The sequence below is a fragment of the Aethalodelphis obliquidens genome, unplaced genomic scaffold (genome assembly GCF_003676395.1).
Source record: "Aethalodelphis obliquidens isolate GAN/ISIS:26980383/991018 unplaced genomic scaffold, ASM367639v1 scaffold74, whole genome shotgun sequence".
Taxonomy (NCBI): domain Eukaryota; kingdom Metazoa; phylum Chordata; class Mammalia; order Artiodactyla; family Delphinidae; genus Aethalodelphis; species Aethalodelphis obliquidens.
Genome location: NW_020838018.1, coordinates 7,860,844 through 7,876,296, shown reverse-complemented (window position 1 = coordinate 7,876,296; position 15,453 = coordinate 7,860,844). Strand labels below are relative to the sequence as shown.

Genomic DNA, 15,453 nt, shown 5'->3' with positions numbered 1-15,453 from the left:
CTGGCACTGACCTGGTAGAGGTTTCCTGTCTTCCTTCTCAGGAATGGGGGCAGGACCTTCCGCTGGGCATGCATGGCTGTCACCTCGTCCCCCACACCAGCCCTCTGCTGCAGGCTTTTACATTTTTGGCCTTTACTTAGACCATTTCTCCTTCCTGGAAAACGCACCTTCAACGCCTCTTTACTTCTCTGAATACCACCGACCCTAAAAGGCCAGGCAAGAACCAATGACGCCTCATCTGTGCTCACCACCCCAGCCTGTGGCGCCCCCTCCCTCCTCCAAGATCGCCCAGCCTTCCTGATGCACTTTCATCTGCCACTTAGCAGGCACTGCTGTCCCCAACAGCTACATGGTTTTTTTTGGTTGTCTTTCTTCCCAGAAAGCCTGCCGGCCCTGGGACCAGCCCTGAGACCGTGCTTTCCTGAGGCTTCCCTCAGGGCAAGGAGCATGCAGGCAGCCAACATGTAACTCTATTCAATGATAATAAGACTGTCACCAAACGTGGGGGGGCTCCTGGTGAGGGGTCAGTAGTTTATGCCTTCAGTATGTCCTCAGTGCTTCACTGGCCAGCTCAGCTCTGGGACTTTGAATAAGTCATTCTGCTTTTCTTGGCTTTAGTGTGTTCATCTGCGAAATGGGTCTAATACAGCCTGTCCTGTCCCCCTCTCCAAGCTGTTGTGAGGATCCAATGACATCACGATGTGAAAGTCCAATCTTCATGACTATCATCATCTACTTCACCGCCAGGGCACCTCTTCTCAGTAGCTAAGAATAGGACCCAGACGGAGACTTCCCTGGTGGTCCAGTGGTTAAGAATCCGCCTTCCAATGCAGGGGACACAGGTTCGATCCCTGGTTGGGGAACTAAGATCCCACATGCTGGGCCTGCGTGCTGCAACTACTGAGCCCATGCACTCTGGAGCCCTCATGCCATAACTAGAGAGAAGCCCTTGTGCTGCACCAAAGAGCCCGCGCATCACACGGAAAGATTCCTTCCCAACAAAAGATTCCGAATGCCACAACGAAGATCCCACATGCCGCAACTGAGACCCGACACAGCCAAATAAATAAATAACTTTTTTAAATGGTCAGAAATTGGAAGCAAAATTTGTGGAGCTTTAGGGCTGGAGAGTATTCTTTAAAAAAAAGAAAAAGAAAAAGAAAAAAAGGATAGGACCAGGGACTTCCCTGGTGGTCCAGTGGTAAAGAATCCACCTTTCAATGCAGGGAACGCGGGTTCGATCCCTGGTCAGGGAACTAAGATCTCACATGCCACGGGGCAACTAAGCCTGTGCCACAACTACTGAGCTCGTGCGCCTCAACTAGAGAACTCATGTGCCGCAAGCTACAGAGCCCACGCGCTCTGGAACCGGCACACCACAACTACAGAGCCCACGAGCCCTGGAGCCTGTGTGCCACACTAGAGAAGAGAAAACCGGCACGCCACAACTAGAGAAAAGCCCGCGCGCCACAACGAAAGATCCCGCATGCCTCAACGACGATCCCGTGTGCCGCAACTAAGACCCAACGCAGCCAAAAATAAAAATAAATAAATCTTTAAAAAAACAGAGAGGAAAGAATAGGACCCAGAGTCCCCCTTTCTGTCTGTCTCTGAGTTAAACCTCTCTGAGAATGTGGGTGATGGAGAACCCCATGGCAGCCACTCCTGTTTGTGCCTCCCCTTTTCCTCCTTCCAGCCCCTCAGCCGCAGGGGATGAACAAGATTCACTCTGCCCTTTGTGTGCTGGGCAGAGCCGTGCCAGGGACGGGGGTGGGGGGGATGGTTGCCCAGCTGCCCCAGCCACTCTCCCCACCCCCACTGCTTGTCTTCCCACAAGCTGGCATGGAGAGGGCAACACGGGCAGCTGGATGGACAGTAGCAAGTGAGCATCCAAGGTCAGGGGCATCCCTGGCTGGGAGAACATGGACTTAAGCTCAGACCAGAGAATCCCCTGCTAGCAGAGGCTGGGGACAGCTGGGGAAGCATCTTATACCCAGCGATCTCAGTTTCCTGGACTAATGGAAAGAGCACTGGACTGGCAGCCCAGCCATCTGACTGTACCTGTGAGCTCTTGGGACAATCAAACACCCCCTCCACACCCCTGGGAAATAACGTAGTAGAGAGCAGCAGTTCTCAAACTTTTTGGCTGCGGGACCCCTTAACACTCTTACAAAAGTAGCGAGGACCCCAAAGTGCTTTTGTTTATGTGGGTTATACCTATTGATATTTACCACATTGATATTTACTGAGAAATTTTAAAATATGAATTAATTAAAATAGCAATAATAAACCCATTCTATGTTATAACATACATAACAAATTTTTTTATGAGATTAGCTATTTTACAAAGCAAAAATATTAGGGAGCAGACTGTCATTGTTTTACATTTTTGGAAATTTCTTTAATTTTGTTAATTCAGTTGAATAGAAGATACCTCTGGAAAATTCCAGGGTACTTCTATAAGAGCATGAAAGTGAAAAGGGCAAATAATGTCTTAACATTGTTAGGAAAACTGTTTGGACCTCAAAGACTCCCTGGAAGGTTCTCAAGGGCCTCTGGGCTCCCTGGACCAGACTTTGAAAACCCCTGGTGTAGAAGAACGTCTGTGGACTTTGGAGCTGGGCAGGTGGATTTAAATCCCTGCTCTGTCACTTTCTTCTTCGGGTACTACGGGCCTCACTTTTCTTATCTGTAGAAGGGGATTAATATCAAAGACCTCAGAAGGTTGAGGCACTTAAGTAAGTAGAGTACACAACACGTAGTAGATGTGCTATCAAGCTGGGCTGCTTTCCTCTTGATACGGGCTTCAGTTTCCTCGTTTGTTAAACAAAGGGCTGGACTGGAAATGTCCAAGGCCGTTTCCAGCTCCAACAGGCTGTGGTTATTTAGTGAGGAATGTTCTGGAATTCCACACATTCCCATTCCAACTCCAGTGATATTTCCCCTTTCAGCTCCCACAGACACAAAGGCACATTCTGTTTACTAGCCTGTGGAGACGTGAACACAGATACACACATGTCACTTATGACACATGACATGCCCATGAACTCTGCTTAGAGGCCGCTGAGCGCCAAGACATACGCACAGGTACACAGAGGTTCATGGATCTATACATAGCGCAGAAATGCCTGCCCGGGGGAATATGTGCCTGTGCCTGTGCCCGTGCAGAGACAGGTGTGCACGCGTGCAGGATGCACAAGGAGACCTCGCACACACGCACTCACGCACAGCCACGAGCAGATGGCCCCAGAGACCGCCCGCAGGGTGTGCAGCGGCCAGGGCCGCAACCACTCCTTTCAGTGGCTACTCCCCGCCCGGGACTCCCCGCTCCGCCCAGCGCGCCCCCGCCGCCCGCCGCAGTCCGCGTACTCCCAGCCGGTCAGCCCTCGGCTCGTCCCGGGCTCCGCGCATCTCTGCATCTCTCCGAGGGCTCGGCTCGCGGGAACGAGCAGGGGAGGGGACGGCCGCCGGCGCCCGAGGGCCCGAGGAGTCGCTCTCCGCAGCGGGCAGCTGGGGCCCTAGCTGCGGCAGCGGCTGCCTGTGGCGCCCGCGCGGGGTGGCCGAGAGCGGTGGGGCGGGAGCTCGCAGGCAGCATGGCGGGGCTGCGGGCCAGGCTGGGCTCGGGGCTCGGGTTGCTGGCGCTGTCCACGCTGGGCCTCTGCCTAATGCTGCAAGTCGGCGCCAAGAGGCCCCCCAAGACGCCCCCGTGCCCGCCCAGCTGCTCCTGCACCAGGGACACCGCCTTCTGCGTGGACTCTAAGGCAGTGCCCAGGAACCTGCCCTCCGAGGTCATCTCTCTGTGAGTGCTCTCGTCTGGGGTCGGGTGGGGTGGGGTGGGAGAGCTTGAGAGGGGAGGAAGGCAAAAACCCGCTCTGGGAGTGGGTGGGGAGAAACCCTGCTCCACCTCTACAAAGTGTGGGGACCAGGAGGGCTCCAGGGGGTCCTCAGGACTGCAGATTCAGGCATCAGCCCTGGCTGGGAGCTCTGCAGTCGTGCAGGCTCAGCAGCCGTGGCTGGGAAAGCTGGTGTTTACGGCCAAGAATGAATCGTCACCACCATCAGCATCAATGAGACCTACTGTGTGCAGGGCTCTGGACTTGGAGGGAGGGGGCTGTTTACATGAGCGTGGGGGCCCCTGCCTGTGATGTCACACCAAGGACAGAAGGCTTCTTGTGGGGGAAGGGTGGCAGCAGGGGGAGGGGTGGAAGTGAGATACACTCCTACAGTGCCCTGGCACGGGCAGATGCCTGCCACTGGTCTCGCCAGCCACTCTGCACGGGGCCAGCCAGCCTGTCACTTGCAGCAAGCGGCCTCAGGAACTAGACAGGCTGTGTGGTCCCTGAGAGCAAGATGCGAATCCACCCCCCCATCCCAGTGCCCCATCCCTCAACAGCACACGGCGGGTGTCTGGATGATGGAGAAGGTGCGGGTAATGGAACCTTCTTTGGGCTGAGGTCCTTAGTGCTCAGAGAGGCAGTAGCGGAGGATGATGAGGAAGGCAGGCAGTGAGCTTGTGAGAAGGGAAAGACAGCCTCAAGTTGGGGGAGGAGCCAGGTGACATGGGGAGTTTCCAGGGCGAGGGTATGCAGAAACCATTGCCCTGTCCACCTCGTGCCACCCCAGCAGAGTCCCTGCATACTCCCCTCGGTACTGACTCAGGTGTCCCCTGCAGGACGCTGGTGAATGCTGCCTTTTCAGAGATCCACGATGGAGCATTTTCCCACCTGCCACTGCTGCAGTTCCTGTATGGACAGAGCCTTGCTGAAGGAGGCCGGGGAGGGGTGGGGGCGGGCAGGGGAAGGGGCAGATCCTGGACTGGGGAGAGGGGAGAGGTTGTGAGTAGCCTTGGGAGGTTAAGAGGCAGGCGTCCCTTACTTTCTCTCCAATGGGAGAGCCACAAACAGTGAAGCAGTGGGGAGTCAGGAGGGTTGCAGGGACCAGCAGTTTTGGGGAAGGAAGATGGGGGTTGCCCACAAAAGCAAAGAAGGGGGTATTTGGGGCCCAGTTAGGAATGGACTTTCCTCCTCTGCAGATCCCAAAGAATTGGGTGCAATAACTTAGGCTGGTGCCAGAGGGTGGACACTGCAGGGGAGAGAGCTCGTCTTAGAGACAAGTGACCCCAGGGATCAGGTTCTGAAGAAAAGGCTGGGGGACTGAAAGGGAGGGAAGACGGGAGGGTCTGGAATTCTAAAAGGGGCTGTTTATGTTTGAAGCCCCAGTTGCAGGAGAGAATATATGTGGTTATCCTCAAACTTGCCATCCATCTGGGAGGGACTGGAGAGAGCTGGGGTGAGGGTGGGAGCACAGAGCAGTGGGGAAGGACCCAGCTTGACAGGAAAGGTCCGCCCCTGGCTGTTCTTACCCTAGGAGCAAATAAGGACCCTGGGAGCTTCTGGGACCAGAGCAGGCTCCTGCCTGGACCTGCCGCCCAGGCTGCTCTGGGGTTCTCTGCTGGGGTCCCAAGGGTGGGAGGCATGGCCCGGGGGTGAGGCAGCCGGCTGGGGGCTGGCGAGGCAGGTGTGCCATTGGAAGCTCTAATCCACCTTTGTCTCTGCAGGTTACTCAATTCCAACAAGTTTACACTGATTGGAGACAATGCCTTCACAGGACTGTCTCACCTGCAGTACCTGTGCGTGGGAAGGAAAGGGGAATTGGGAAGTGGAAGGGAGGAGGGCTGAGGGGGAGGGGAGTGAGGAGGGCTGGGGGGAGGGGAGGGGGTGAGAGCCCTTGAATCCTCTGACTGCAGGACCCAAGCAGAAGGTCATTTCATCCATCCCTCTGCCTAAACCATCCCGCCTGGATGCCCTGTCACCACAGACTTAATGTCGCCAGATTCAGAATGGAAGCCTGTCTTGGGGTCATGGGCTGGAATCTAGGTGGGGCATGGGAAGTAGCTGGTCGAGGGTCCGGGATTCCCAACTGGTGGCTGAGACAAGTTCTCTTTTTCTCCAGCTTCATTGAGAACAATGACATCTGGGCACTTTCCAAGTTTACCTTCAGAGGACTCAAGTCTTTGACACACCTGTGAGTACATCACACTCGTACACCAGACCAAAGCCCCCTGTCTCCTGTGGCCTTTGGCTTCGGTCACGATCTTCGGATGACCCAGGGGTCTCTCTTGCAGCTCACTGGCCAACAATAACCTGCAGACGCTGCCTAGAGACATCTTTCGGCCCCTGGACATCCTGAGTGACTTGTAAGGCCCGAGTCCTACTTCTTTTGACAATGGCACAGAGGGACACGTCCCTGGAGGGAGGGGTGTGGGAGCCAGAATTGGGAAGATCATAAGGTCTTGACAGGCTGGGAGGGTTTGGGTTTGGGGTGGGGAGAAGGCTAGGTTGAGTTATATATAGATTGGCAGCCTTTCAAGTTGGGGTTCTTCAAGGCATCTGTGGGCCCTCTTAAAATGCACACGAGACGTTATGTATATATGTTTTTTAAAACATGCGCTTTTAAAAGCTATGTTTGATTTAAATCTACGTTAAAGGCTGATAGCATAGCCACAGTCATTGATCAGTATTTCTACAAGAACACAAAAGCCCTGGATTGTGGAAGGTTTGGAGGAATTGGGATGCAACAGATAGTTGTGCAGGTCATACACTGCAAAAGGCACCTGGCCAAGGAGGCAAGTAGGGGATGAAACTCAGCCTGCACTCTGCTGGCCAAGCACGTGTCCACGGGGCTGCACCCACGCCAAGGGGAACATTTTCCTAACTGGCGCAAAGATGCCACATGAGCAACCAACAGCAGCCTTGACAATATCTACTTCTGAAAACCTAGATGGCCTGGGTGGGCAGAGCAGCTGGGAGCCTGTCCCTCTCTGAGGCCCCTCCATTACCCTCATGATCCAGGGACCTGCGGGGCAACTCGCTCAACTGTGACTGCAAGGTGAAGTGGCTGGTGGAGTGGCTGGCACACACCAACACCACGGTGGCGCCCATCTACTGCGCCAGCCCGCCCCGCTTCCAAGAGCACAAGGTGCAGGATCTGCCGCTGCGGGAGTTCGACTGCATCACCACAGGTAGGAAGAAGCTGCCCCACCTCGGGCATCAGGCTGGGCCTCCCCAGGGAAGCTCCCAGCACCCTGCCTTGCCAGTCGAGTAACCCTCACCACCCAGAAAGCTCTTACCCTCCTCCCTAACCACCACACCCCCCGCCCGACCCATCCCTGCAGATTTCGTGCTGTACCAGACCCTGTCCTTCCCAGCGGTGTCGGCCGAGCCCTTCCTTTACTCCAGTGACCTCTATTTGGCTTTGGCCCAGCCAGGAGCCAGCGCTTGCACCATCCTCAAGTGGGACTATGTTGAAAGGCAGCTTCGAGACTATGATAGAATCCCAGGTATCTGCGCCTGGCCTGGTTGCGGTGGTCCTTATGGTGGGGTGGGCTCCATTGTTCCTGTTCATTGAGTTCCTATAGGTAGAAGGATAGATGAAACATGGTCTCTGCACATAAGAACTTTCTAGTCTTTGGGGGGAGGCTGACACATACACACATAACATCCAGATAATACGTAGGTGTTAGGAGGAAGATATGACCATAATGCTCTGGGAGCACAAAGGAGAGGCCTACCCTGGGCAATCAAGGAAGGCTTCCTGGTGGAGTAGATGCCTAAGCTGAATCTTGAAGGATGAGGGAGAGGGAGGAGTGATGTCCAGGATCCTGGCTTAAGTAACTGGACGGTGCCAGAGAACTAAGGGAGATATAGGAGTGGCCAGTGAGCTCAGTTTGGGATCCACTGAGTTTAAGCCGAGTCTAGAAGGCTGAGGGAGACTTAGCTAGGAGAAAAAATGTGGGAAGGGTGTTCTGGCAGAGAGAACAGCATGAGCAAAGTCAAGAGGGTGTGCAACAGCTTAGCATGCGAGAGCTTGCACATGTAAATAGTTAGCAGCTCACAGGATGACAGCATAATGTTCCAGGTGGAGAGTGGCAGACGAGACCCGAGAGAGATGAGGACCAGGCCATTGACAGGTTCTGAGCAGAGTGTATGAATCAATCCAATCTGTATTTTGGAAAATTCCCTCTGTGAGCAGTGTGGAGAGTGCTAGGCATGAAGCAAGACAGGTGGGCACACCAGAAGGGGTTCAGCTGGAGCCTGGACCGGGACAGCAGCAGTGTGGATGGAGAGGTAGAATAAGGGGGGATTGAACTGACACAAAAGGAAACAGAAAGTTTAAATTGCCCTGTATCTATGAAAGAACTTGAAGTCGTTACATAAAAAACCCTTCTCCCAAAGAAGACTCCAGGGCCAGATGGTGAATTCCATCAAACATTTAAGGAAGAAATAATACCAATCTTACACAAACTGTATGAGAAAGCAGAAGGGAGGGCTGACAGGACTTAGGGACCGGTCAGCGGTGGGTGAGGGAGAGGGCGGCAGTGTTGGGGATGGCTCCCAGGATTCAGGATGGGGTGACTGGGTGGAGCCGCAAATTGAAGTCAAGAACACAGGTTTGGGGGTAGATATGGAGCTCAGTCTCGGCAATGCCAGAGTTTGAGAGGCTTGTGGGTGTGGGGGGAAGGAGGGTCTAAGCTGCTGCTCAGGAGCTGGGGGAGTCATCAGCATCTGGGTGCACAGACCAAGGCTGTGGAAAGGACTCAGGGCGGTGACTTCCAGAGCCTGAGGCTCAGCACAGGCTTCCCTTGGGAGACAGGTGGGGTCACGAGGAGGAGGAGGGTGGTGAAGCAGCGTTGGCAAGCAGGAGAGGAGAGGTGATGACTGGGGACACCGAGAGAGGCGAGAGTGTGTCCACACACGACTCCGGTGCCTGAGAAGGGGTCCGGGCAATCTGGTTGTGGTGCAGATGTTCTCGTACATAAAAGCCCTCTCACAGGTGGGAGCTCTTGGGGGATTGTGTTTTCATACACAAGGCTCCAAGGCTCTGTTTACCTAGGCTTTGTCACCAGCTGTGGCTGTGTTCAAACTCTTCCTCCTTCACCTGCCTCGACATTCGCCAGTGGGGTAGCCTTGGGCAAGTCACTAAGACTCCGAGCCTCAGTTACTTTCTGTGTGAAATTACAAAATAATAGGGTGTATTTCAGCGTGATTCATTGAGGCAATGTGGTCCCACTTAGCACAGTGACTGTACACAATAAAAGTTCAATAATGGACATGACGGTCATACAGTCGGTCGATATCTAGCAGCGCCTACTTTGTGCTCAGTGTCAGCTTATATTTGAACCTTGGGGTCAGGAGCAAAGGGAGGGTGATGCTGAGGTTGATTATTAGCTGTGAGACAATTAGAAAGCATCGAGCACCCAGTGGATATTCAGCAAGGAGGGAATACTGTAGCAAAGAGACTTAGTCTTCGCCCACCGTTGGAAGGGACCAAACCACTTTTCTGAGGGTGTGGCGTGGGGCAGGGGCTTGCGGGCCCCCTGACGCTGCCTGACTCGCTTCCCTCCATCCTGCAGCCCCCTCCGCAGTGCACTGCAAGCCGATGGTGGTGGACAGCCAGCTGTATGTGGTGGTGGCCCAGTTGTTTGGTGGCTCTTACATTTACCACTGGGACCCCAACACCACGCGCTTCACCAAGCTGCAGGACATCGACCCTCAGCGCGTGCGCAAGCCCAATGACCTCGAGGCCTTCCGCATCGATGGCGACTGGTACTTTGCCGTGGCTGACAGCTCCAAGGCGGGGGCCACCAGCCTCTACCGCTGGCACCAGAACGGCTTCTACTCCCAGCAGGCCCTGCATGCCTGGCACCGTGACACTGACCTGGAATTTGTAGACGGCGAGGGCAAGCCACGCCTGATCGTGTCCAGCAGCTCCCAGGCCCCCATCATCTATCAGTGGAGTCGCACCCAGAAGCAGTTTGTGGCCCAGGGCGAGGTGACCCAGGTGCCTGATGCCCAGGCTGTGAAACACTTCCGCGCAGGTCGCGACAGCTACCTGTGTCTCAGCCGCTACATCGGCGACTCCAAGATCCTGCGCTGGGAGGGCACCCGCTTCTCCGAGGTGCAGGCGCTGCCCTCCAGGGGCTCGCTGGCCCTGCAGCCCTTCCTGGTGGGTGGCCGCCGCTACCTGGCCCTGGGCAGCGACTTCTCCTTCACACAGATCTACCAGTGGGATGAGGGGCGGCAGAAGTTTGTGCGGTTCCAGGAGCTGGCGGTGCAGGCCCCTCGGGCCTTCTGCTACGTGCCTGCTGGGGACGCCCAGCTGCTCCTGGCCCCCAGCTTCAAGGGACAGACACTTGTGTACCGACACGTGGTGGTGGATCTCAGTGCCTAGAGGGGGTCCGAGGCCTCTGGGTTCCTCGGAGCACTGGAGGCTGGGTGGAGCCTCCGGGGGAGCAGCGTGTTTGCCTGTGTGAAGACACATGTAGCCAACCTGCATACATGCCCTCACGTACACATCCCCCCGGTGAGCATGGACCGTACTGTGGACTCTAGCCCAGGGATGCCACTTAATTTTCACTGTTAATCAGCATGAAGTCTTGTATACGCACCAGACAACCCAGCCCCTGGTGCCCTCCCACATGTGGACGCCGGTTCACCCCACACCACCTCCCTCGCTCTGCTGCCTTCCACATGCTCTGGCCCAGGGAGGGGTCCTGGGAGGGCTGGAGGCTGAACCGCTCCCTCCTGTTCTTCAGCTTATCCTTCTGACCCTCTGGTCTTTCCTGTTGGTGCTCCAGGTGTCTGTTTACCTGCTTATGCTCTGCATCGCAGCCCATGGCCACATCCTTCACACTGCCGGGTGCACTCACCCACGCTCCCCGCCTTCTGCACGCACACGTCGACACAGACAGACTCCCTCAGTTACACGCACACACACCTGTCTACACTCCCATCTCCATGGGCACACATGCAGATTCAGTGCTGGGTCCCCTCCATGACCTTGCCTCTCTTCCTGGAGGGGCACAGAGTACCTGTCCTCCTCTGCTCACCCCTGGTGTGGCCAGCCTGCAGCTGAAAACGATTGGAATGGTGGTGCCAACCTCTGGACACCAGCTTGACCTCCTGGGGGCAAAGCCCCTCTGCCCGAAGCAATAACAACAGCTCCAGCAGACCCTGCCTTCTTCCCAGCGCTGTCTCAGTGCTCACTGGAGTTTCCTTCTCTGACCCTGAATCCAGCTCACTGGTGAACAGGAGACCACCCAGATGAAAGCCTTTCTGCTTTTCTTTCCTGTAGCCACCCCAGCCCCAGACCACACCCTGGTTCAGCCCCACCATTGGGATATGGACCCTGCGCTGTGTTGGCTCCTTTGGGTGCGTCCAAGGGCTGGCCAAGCCAAGGTCACTGCAAGTACCTGAGGTATCTGGGCAGGTGCCAGGAGTGGAGCTGGGCTGAAGAGCATCCTGGGGGCCCTGGTGCCCCTCCAAACCACAGAGGCACACCCCAGGAGCACTGCCTTTCAGTGCAAGCTGACTGCCGCAGCGGGGAGGGAGGGAGGGTCCTGTGGGAGCGGCACCTGGCAGCCAAGCTTCTGCTGCCCTCTGCTGTACGCTGGGAACAGAGGGCTCTGAGATGTTAGGCTGGTAGGGAAGGCACAGGGCAGGGAGTCTCTTCCGTGTGCCCAGACTGTGTGGGGACCTCCAGGTAGGAGGATGCCCAGGGGCACTTGGGGACAATGCTCTGATTCACTTGCTTCAAATAAAAAGTTTCCACCCCATTGACGGCTCTCAGGTATCCAATGGTGATGGTGAGCGGCACCTGTTTCCTTAAGAACAGAGCTGTGTTGTCTGTCCCTGCTGCTTGCAGGGGGCCAGCGTCAGTTTCAGACCCCCTTCCTCCCTGCTCCCCTCCCTCTGAGGAGTGAGTAGGCACCCCAAAGTCAGCCGGTGCTGGGGTCAGAAGTTCATGGTGATGACGCTCAGGTGCTGGGTGAGTGTGACTCGTCTCCATCACCTGGGGCTGACTCACGGCCAAGTGTTCCTTCTTGGAGATCACAGTCTTGGGGCCCGCTGAGACTGGAGGCTGACCCTCGGTCAGGTCAAATCCAACCAACAGGGCCAAGGACAAGCTCAGCAGTCCGTCTCCTCTCCACCCCCCTCTGCTGGACAAATATGTGTCATCGCTGCCACCCTCGGCCCTAGGTGTGAGATTTCCAGCAAGTGGACTGATTTCTCCAAGCTGAGCTTCTCCTTCTGTAAAGTAAATAATAAAACCTACTTTGTCCGATCCTGATTCTGCCACTTACTAGCTTGGAGGTCTCAACCATATTCCTTCGCCTATTTGTATCTCAGTTTCCTCATCTGGAAAATGTGGATAATCGTGCTACCTATGTGAGAGGGTTAAAATGAGATTTGAATGCATTAGATTTATAATGTGTTAATATATGTAAGGCTTAGAATCATGTGTCTGGCACAGAACTAAGATTTTTTTTTTTTTTGATTGTAGGACTCTAGGAGATACCCAGGTGGCTCAGAGAAGGCTGCTTTGTGGGCGAGGAGAAGGTTGATCTTTGGGGAGACCTTCTGTCTGTGGATTAGGGTTCCTGACCTATCTTCAGTCTCAGAGCCCCTGTACCCTACATCTTACCTTTAGCCTCAGATGCCCACGCCTCACAATAGGGAATCTCATAGGTGATGTGTTTGGGTTTCCACCTCCTAAAACCACAGTCACGTGCTCTTGACTTGGCAGGTATCTCTTGGGACCCCCCCAGCCACACTGTCCTGGGAATGCCTTCCTGCTTTCTCAAATGGGGAATGGGCCCTCACGCTGTGCCAGGGAGAGGTTGCCAGGGAAATAGGGTTGAGTCTCCCAGACATGTTGGCACTCTGTTGCCCGGTAGAAAGATAAACATCACTGTGATTGTCACTTCCCCCAGGGCACCCGCCAGGGTTGGGAGACACTTCTCCCCCTGAATGCCCAGCTTTCTGCACGTGGGGAATGGAGCCCACCGTATGCCTGCCTGGTCACCTGCCAGAGGTGGGTCATCATATGTCCAGAGAGCTGCTTAGCAACTCAGTGTAACCGGGTGACTGTGTCAACAGCTCAGGACCAATGGGCGTGACAGGCAGAGTCCACTCACTGCCAAAGCCCAGGAGGGTGACCCCCTCAGCTGTCAGCCTCACGCCTCTCCGTGCTCTCAGTAGCAGACCTCTCACATCTTGTCCCTTAGATTTTTCCAAGCACAGTCATCGGGACCAAGAGTCTCCATGTGAGAGACATTCCCGGCTGGGTTGGCTTAGGGTGGGCACAGGGGAGCTCCTCTCCAGCGAATGGGGGTAAAGTGAGGCCTGTGATGCTGAGGTCAGGTGACTCTGGAAGGCAGCGAAGGTGGGGGAGGGGAGGCAGTTCTGCAGCAGGTACCAAGGGCCCGAGGCTCACATGCACACAGTCAGCCCAGGTACCCTAACTTCTGGAGGAATGGATGTCCATTCCCTTTTCTGTACCCCCTGCTCCTCCTGAGCTGTCCAGAGGGTCAGTCATATCCTTTTGCTCCAAGGAGACAAGGATACTTTTCACCTTCATTACAATGTCTGTGTCCAGAGATGGATGGTGACCGGGACCTTCCTGAGGGGATCCTAGCCCTGGGTGGTTCTTGTTCCTCCAAACTAGGGTGGGAGCTAGGGCCAATGTGAGGAGGTGATTAGGCGGGGGGAGGGAGGCATCAGGGCCTTGGGGGAGTTTCTCCTGTGGGCCAGGTTCACTGCAAGCTCTCCCACTCAGCAACACCAATAAAACTGATGATGATAATTATGACTATATAATCACTGAGTGTTTATTTATTCCCAAGAAGCCTCCTTTCCCTCCATCATTAGCTATTCCATCCTTTTGATAGATGGTGAGTGTTAACTGTAGCTCTAATAAAAAGTGATAACTGCCCAAGTTTTCCACCCCCACGCTCTGGGCAGCTCTGCTGTCACCCTCACCTCAGCCCTACGAGGCAGAAGGGAAGCTGTGCGGGGTGCGGGGGGGATGATGCGCTCCCCATTTTCAGAGGGAGGAATGAGGCACCTAGCAGAAGAGGTACAAAGAATGCAGCCCCACGTGGAAAGTTGTAGAAGCAGCAACGTTTGCCTTCTCTTTTTTTTTTTTTTTAAATTACTTTTTATTGGAGTATAGCTGATTTACAATATTGTAAGCCTTTTCTTTTGAGCCTCTCACCTTCTTCCAGATACACACCTTCCTCCTAGAGGAGCTTTTCCATTCCCTGTCCCCTCCCAGGGCTGCCCTCAGAAGACTGATTAATCTAAGCATTTTTTTGTGTGTGTGGTACACGGGCCTCTCACTGTTGTGGCCTCTCCCACTGCGGAGCGTAGGCTCAGCGGCCGTGGCTCACGGGCCCAGCCGCTCTGCGGCATGTGGGATCCTCCCGGACCGGGGCACGAACCCGCGTCCCCTGCATCGGCAGGCGGACTCTCAACCACTGCGCCACCAGGGAAGCCCTCTAAGCACTTATTTATCGTTCGCCATCAGGTGCCGTTGGGCAAGTTACTTTCCACCATTGAGCCTATTTCCTAAATGGTAAAAAAAAAAAAAAAAAAAGGATCTTTGTAAAGATCAAGTCTCTGCGCTCAAAAATGCACTACAAAATGGCAGTCGTTGATACTGTTAAGGTCTCAGGGATATCTGTGTTCTTGACTCTCGGAAATAGGTGGGATTTCAAACTTTTGGGGAAGAAGACATGGGGGGCTGGGGACTCTACCCAGAATCTTTCAAATCAGCCTGCCCAAGGATGTGGGCTCTGGAAAGGTATCCCAGAGAGAAGTCAACTCCTGAAGCCCACTGTTCAGCAGGGTGAGCGGGATGGGGGTGATGAGTCCCTCAGGTTCTCTCTCCTCCACGTCCTCCCCACTTTCCCTCTAGGTCACCTCAGCATCTTTGAGGCACTTGAGGCGCTTACTGATCTCCCGACCTAGTGCTATAAGACCCAGATTTGCTGGTGCCCAGCCAAACCTTCTAGTTCTCACCTGAGCCTCTAACGGGGGACGTCGACCCATCTCATGCCCATTCCCATTCCACAGAAGGAGAAAACGAGGCAAAAGAGGGGAGCTAGTGAAGATCCGCGAAAACTCTGGACTCCAGATTTCCTTCATTTCTTTCTTCACCCGTCGCACTTTTTAAAATTTATTTATTTAATTAATTTATTTTTGGCTGCATTGGGTCTTCATTGCTGCGCGCGGGCTTTCTCCAGTTGTGGAGAGCGGCGGCTACTCCTCGTTGCGGTGCGCGGGTTTCTCATTGAGGTGGCTTCTCTTGTTACGGAGGCTCTAGGCACGCGGGCTTTAGTAGTTGTGGCTCGCGGGCCCTAGAGCGCAGGAGTTGTGGCGTACGGGCTTACTTGCTCCGCGGCATGTGGGATCTTCGCGGACCAGGGCTTGAACCCGTGTCCCCTGCACTGGCAGGCGGATTCTTAACCACTACCCCACTAGGGAAGTCCGCACCTTTTTGTTTCCGCTTCCTACCCCCAAATCTTTCCCATTCGGAGGGCTACTCAACCTACGGTCCCCATCCACCAGTCGGAGGCGCATCGCCACTTTAAGGGGCAGGCCTCTCACCTCC

At 54.9% G+C, this 15,453-nt stretch overlaps 1 protein-coding gene across 1 annotated transcript; it reads left to right on the top strand.

The window, feature by feature from the left end:
- Positions 1 to 3,413: 3,413 nt before the first annotated feature.
- On the top strand, positions 3,414 to 11,759 carry LGI3 (leucine rich repeat LGI family member 3). The gene is made up of 8 exons (XM_027091987.1): positions 3,414 to 3,799; positions 4,673 to 4,744; positions 5,558 to 5,629; positions 5,953 to 6,024; positions 6,125 to 6,196; positions 6,852 to 7,021; positions 7,175 to 7,339; positions 9,413 to 11,759. The coding sequence occupies exons 1-8, from the start codon at positions 3,594 to 3,596 to the stop codon at positions 10,228 to 10,230; spliced, it is 1,647 nt and encodes a 548-aa protein (XP_026947788.1). The 5' UTR covers positions 3,414 to 3,593; the 3' UTR covers positions 10,231 to 11,759.
- The last annotated feature ends 3,694 nt before the right edge of the window (positions 11,760 to 15,453 follow it).

Bases quoted from the DNA above. Each gene is read 5' to 3' on its own strand.
- LGI3 (XM_027091987.1), top strand. From the start codon at position 3,594: ATGGCGGGGCTGCGGGCCAGGCTGGGCTCGGGGCTCGGGTTGCTGGCG. The intron at 4,745-5,557 runs GTATGGACAGAG...TTGTCTCTGCAG, and splicing joins CTGCCACTGCTGCAGTTCCT to GTTACTCAATTCCAACAAGT. The intron at 5,630-5,952 runs GTGCGTGGGAAG...CTTTTTCTCCAG, and splicing joins CTGTCTCACCTGCAGTACCT to CTTCATTGAGAACAATGACA.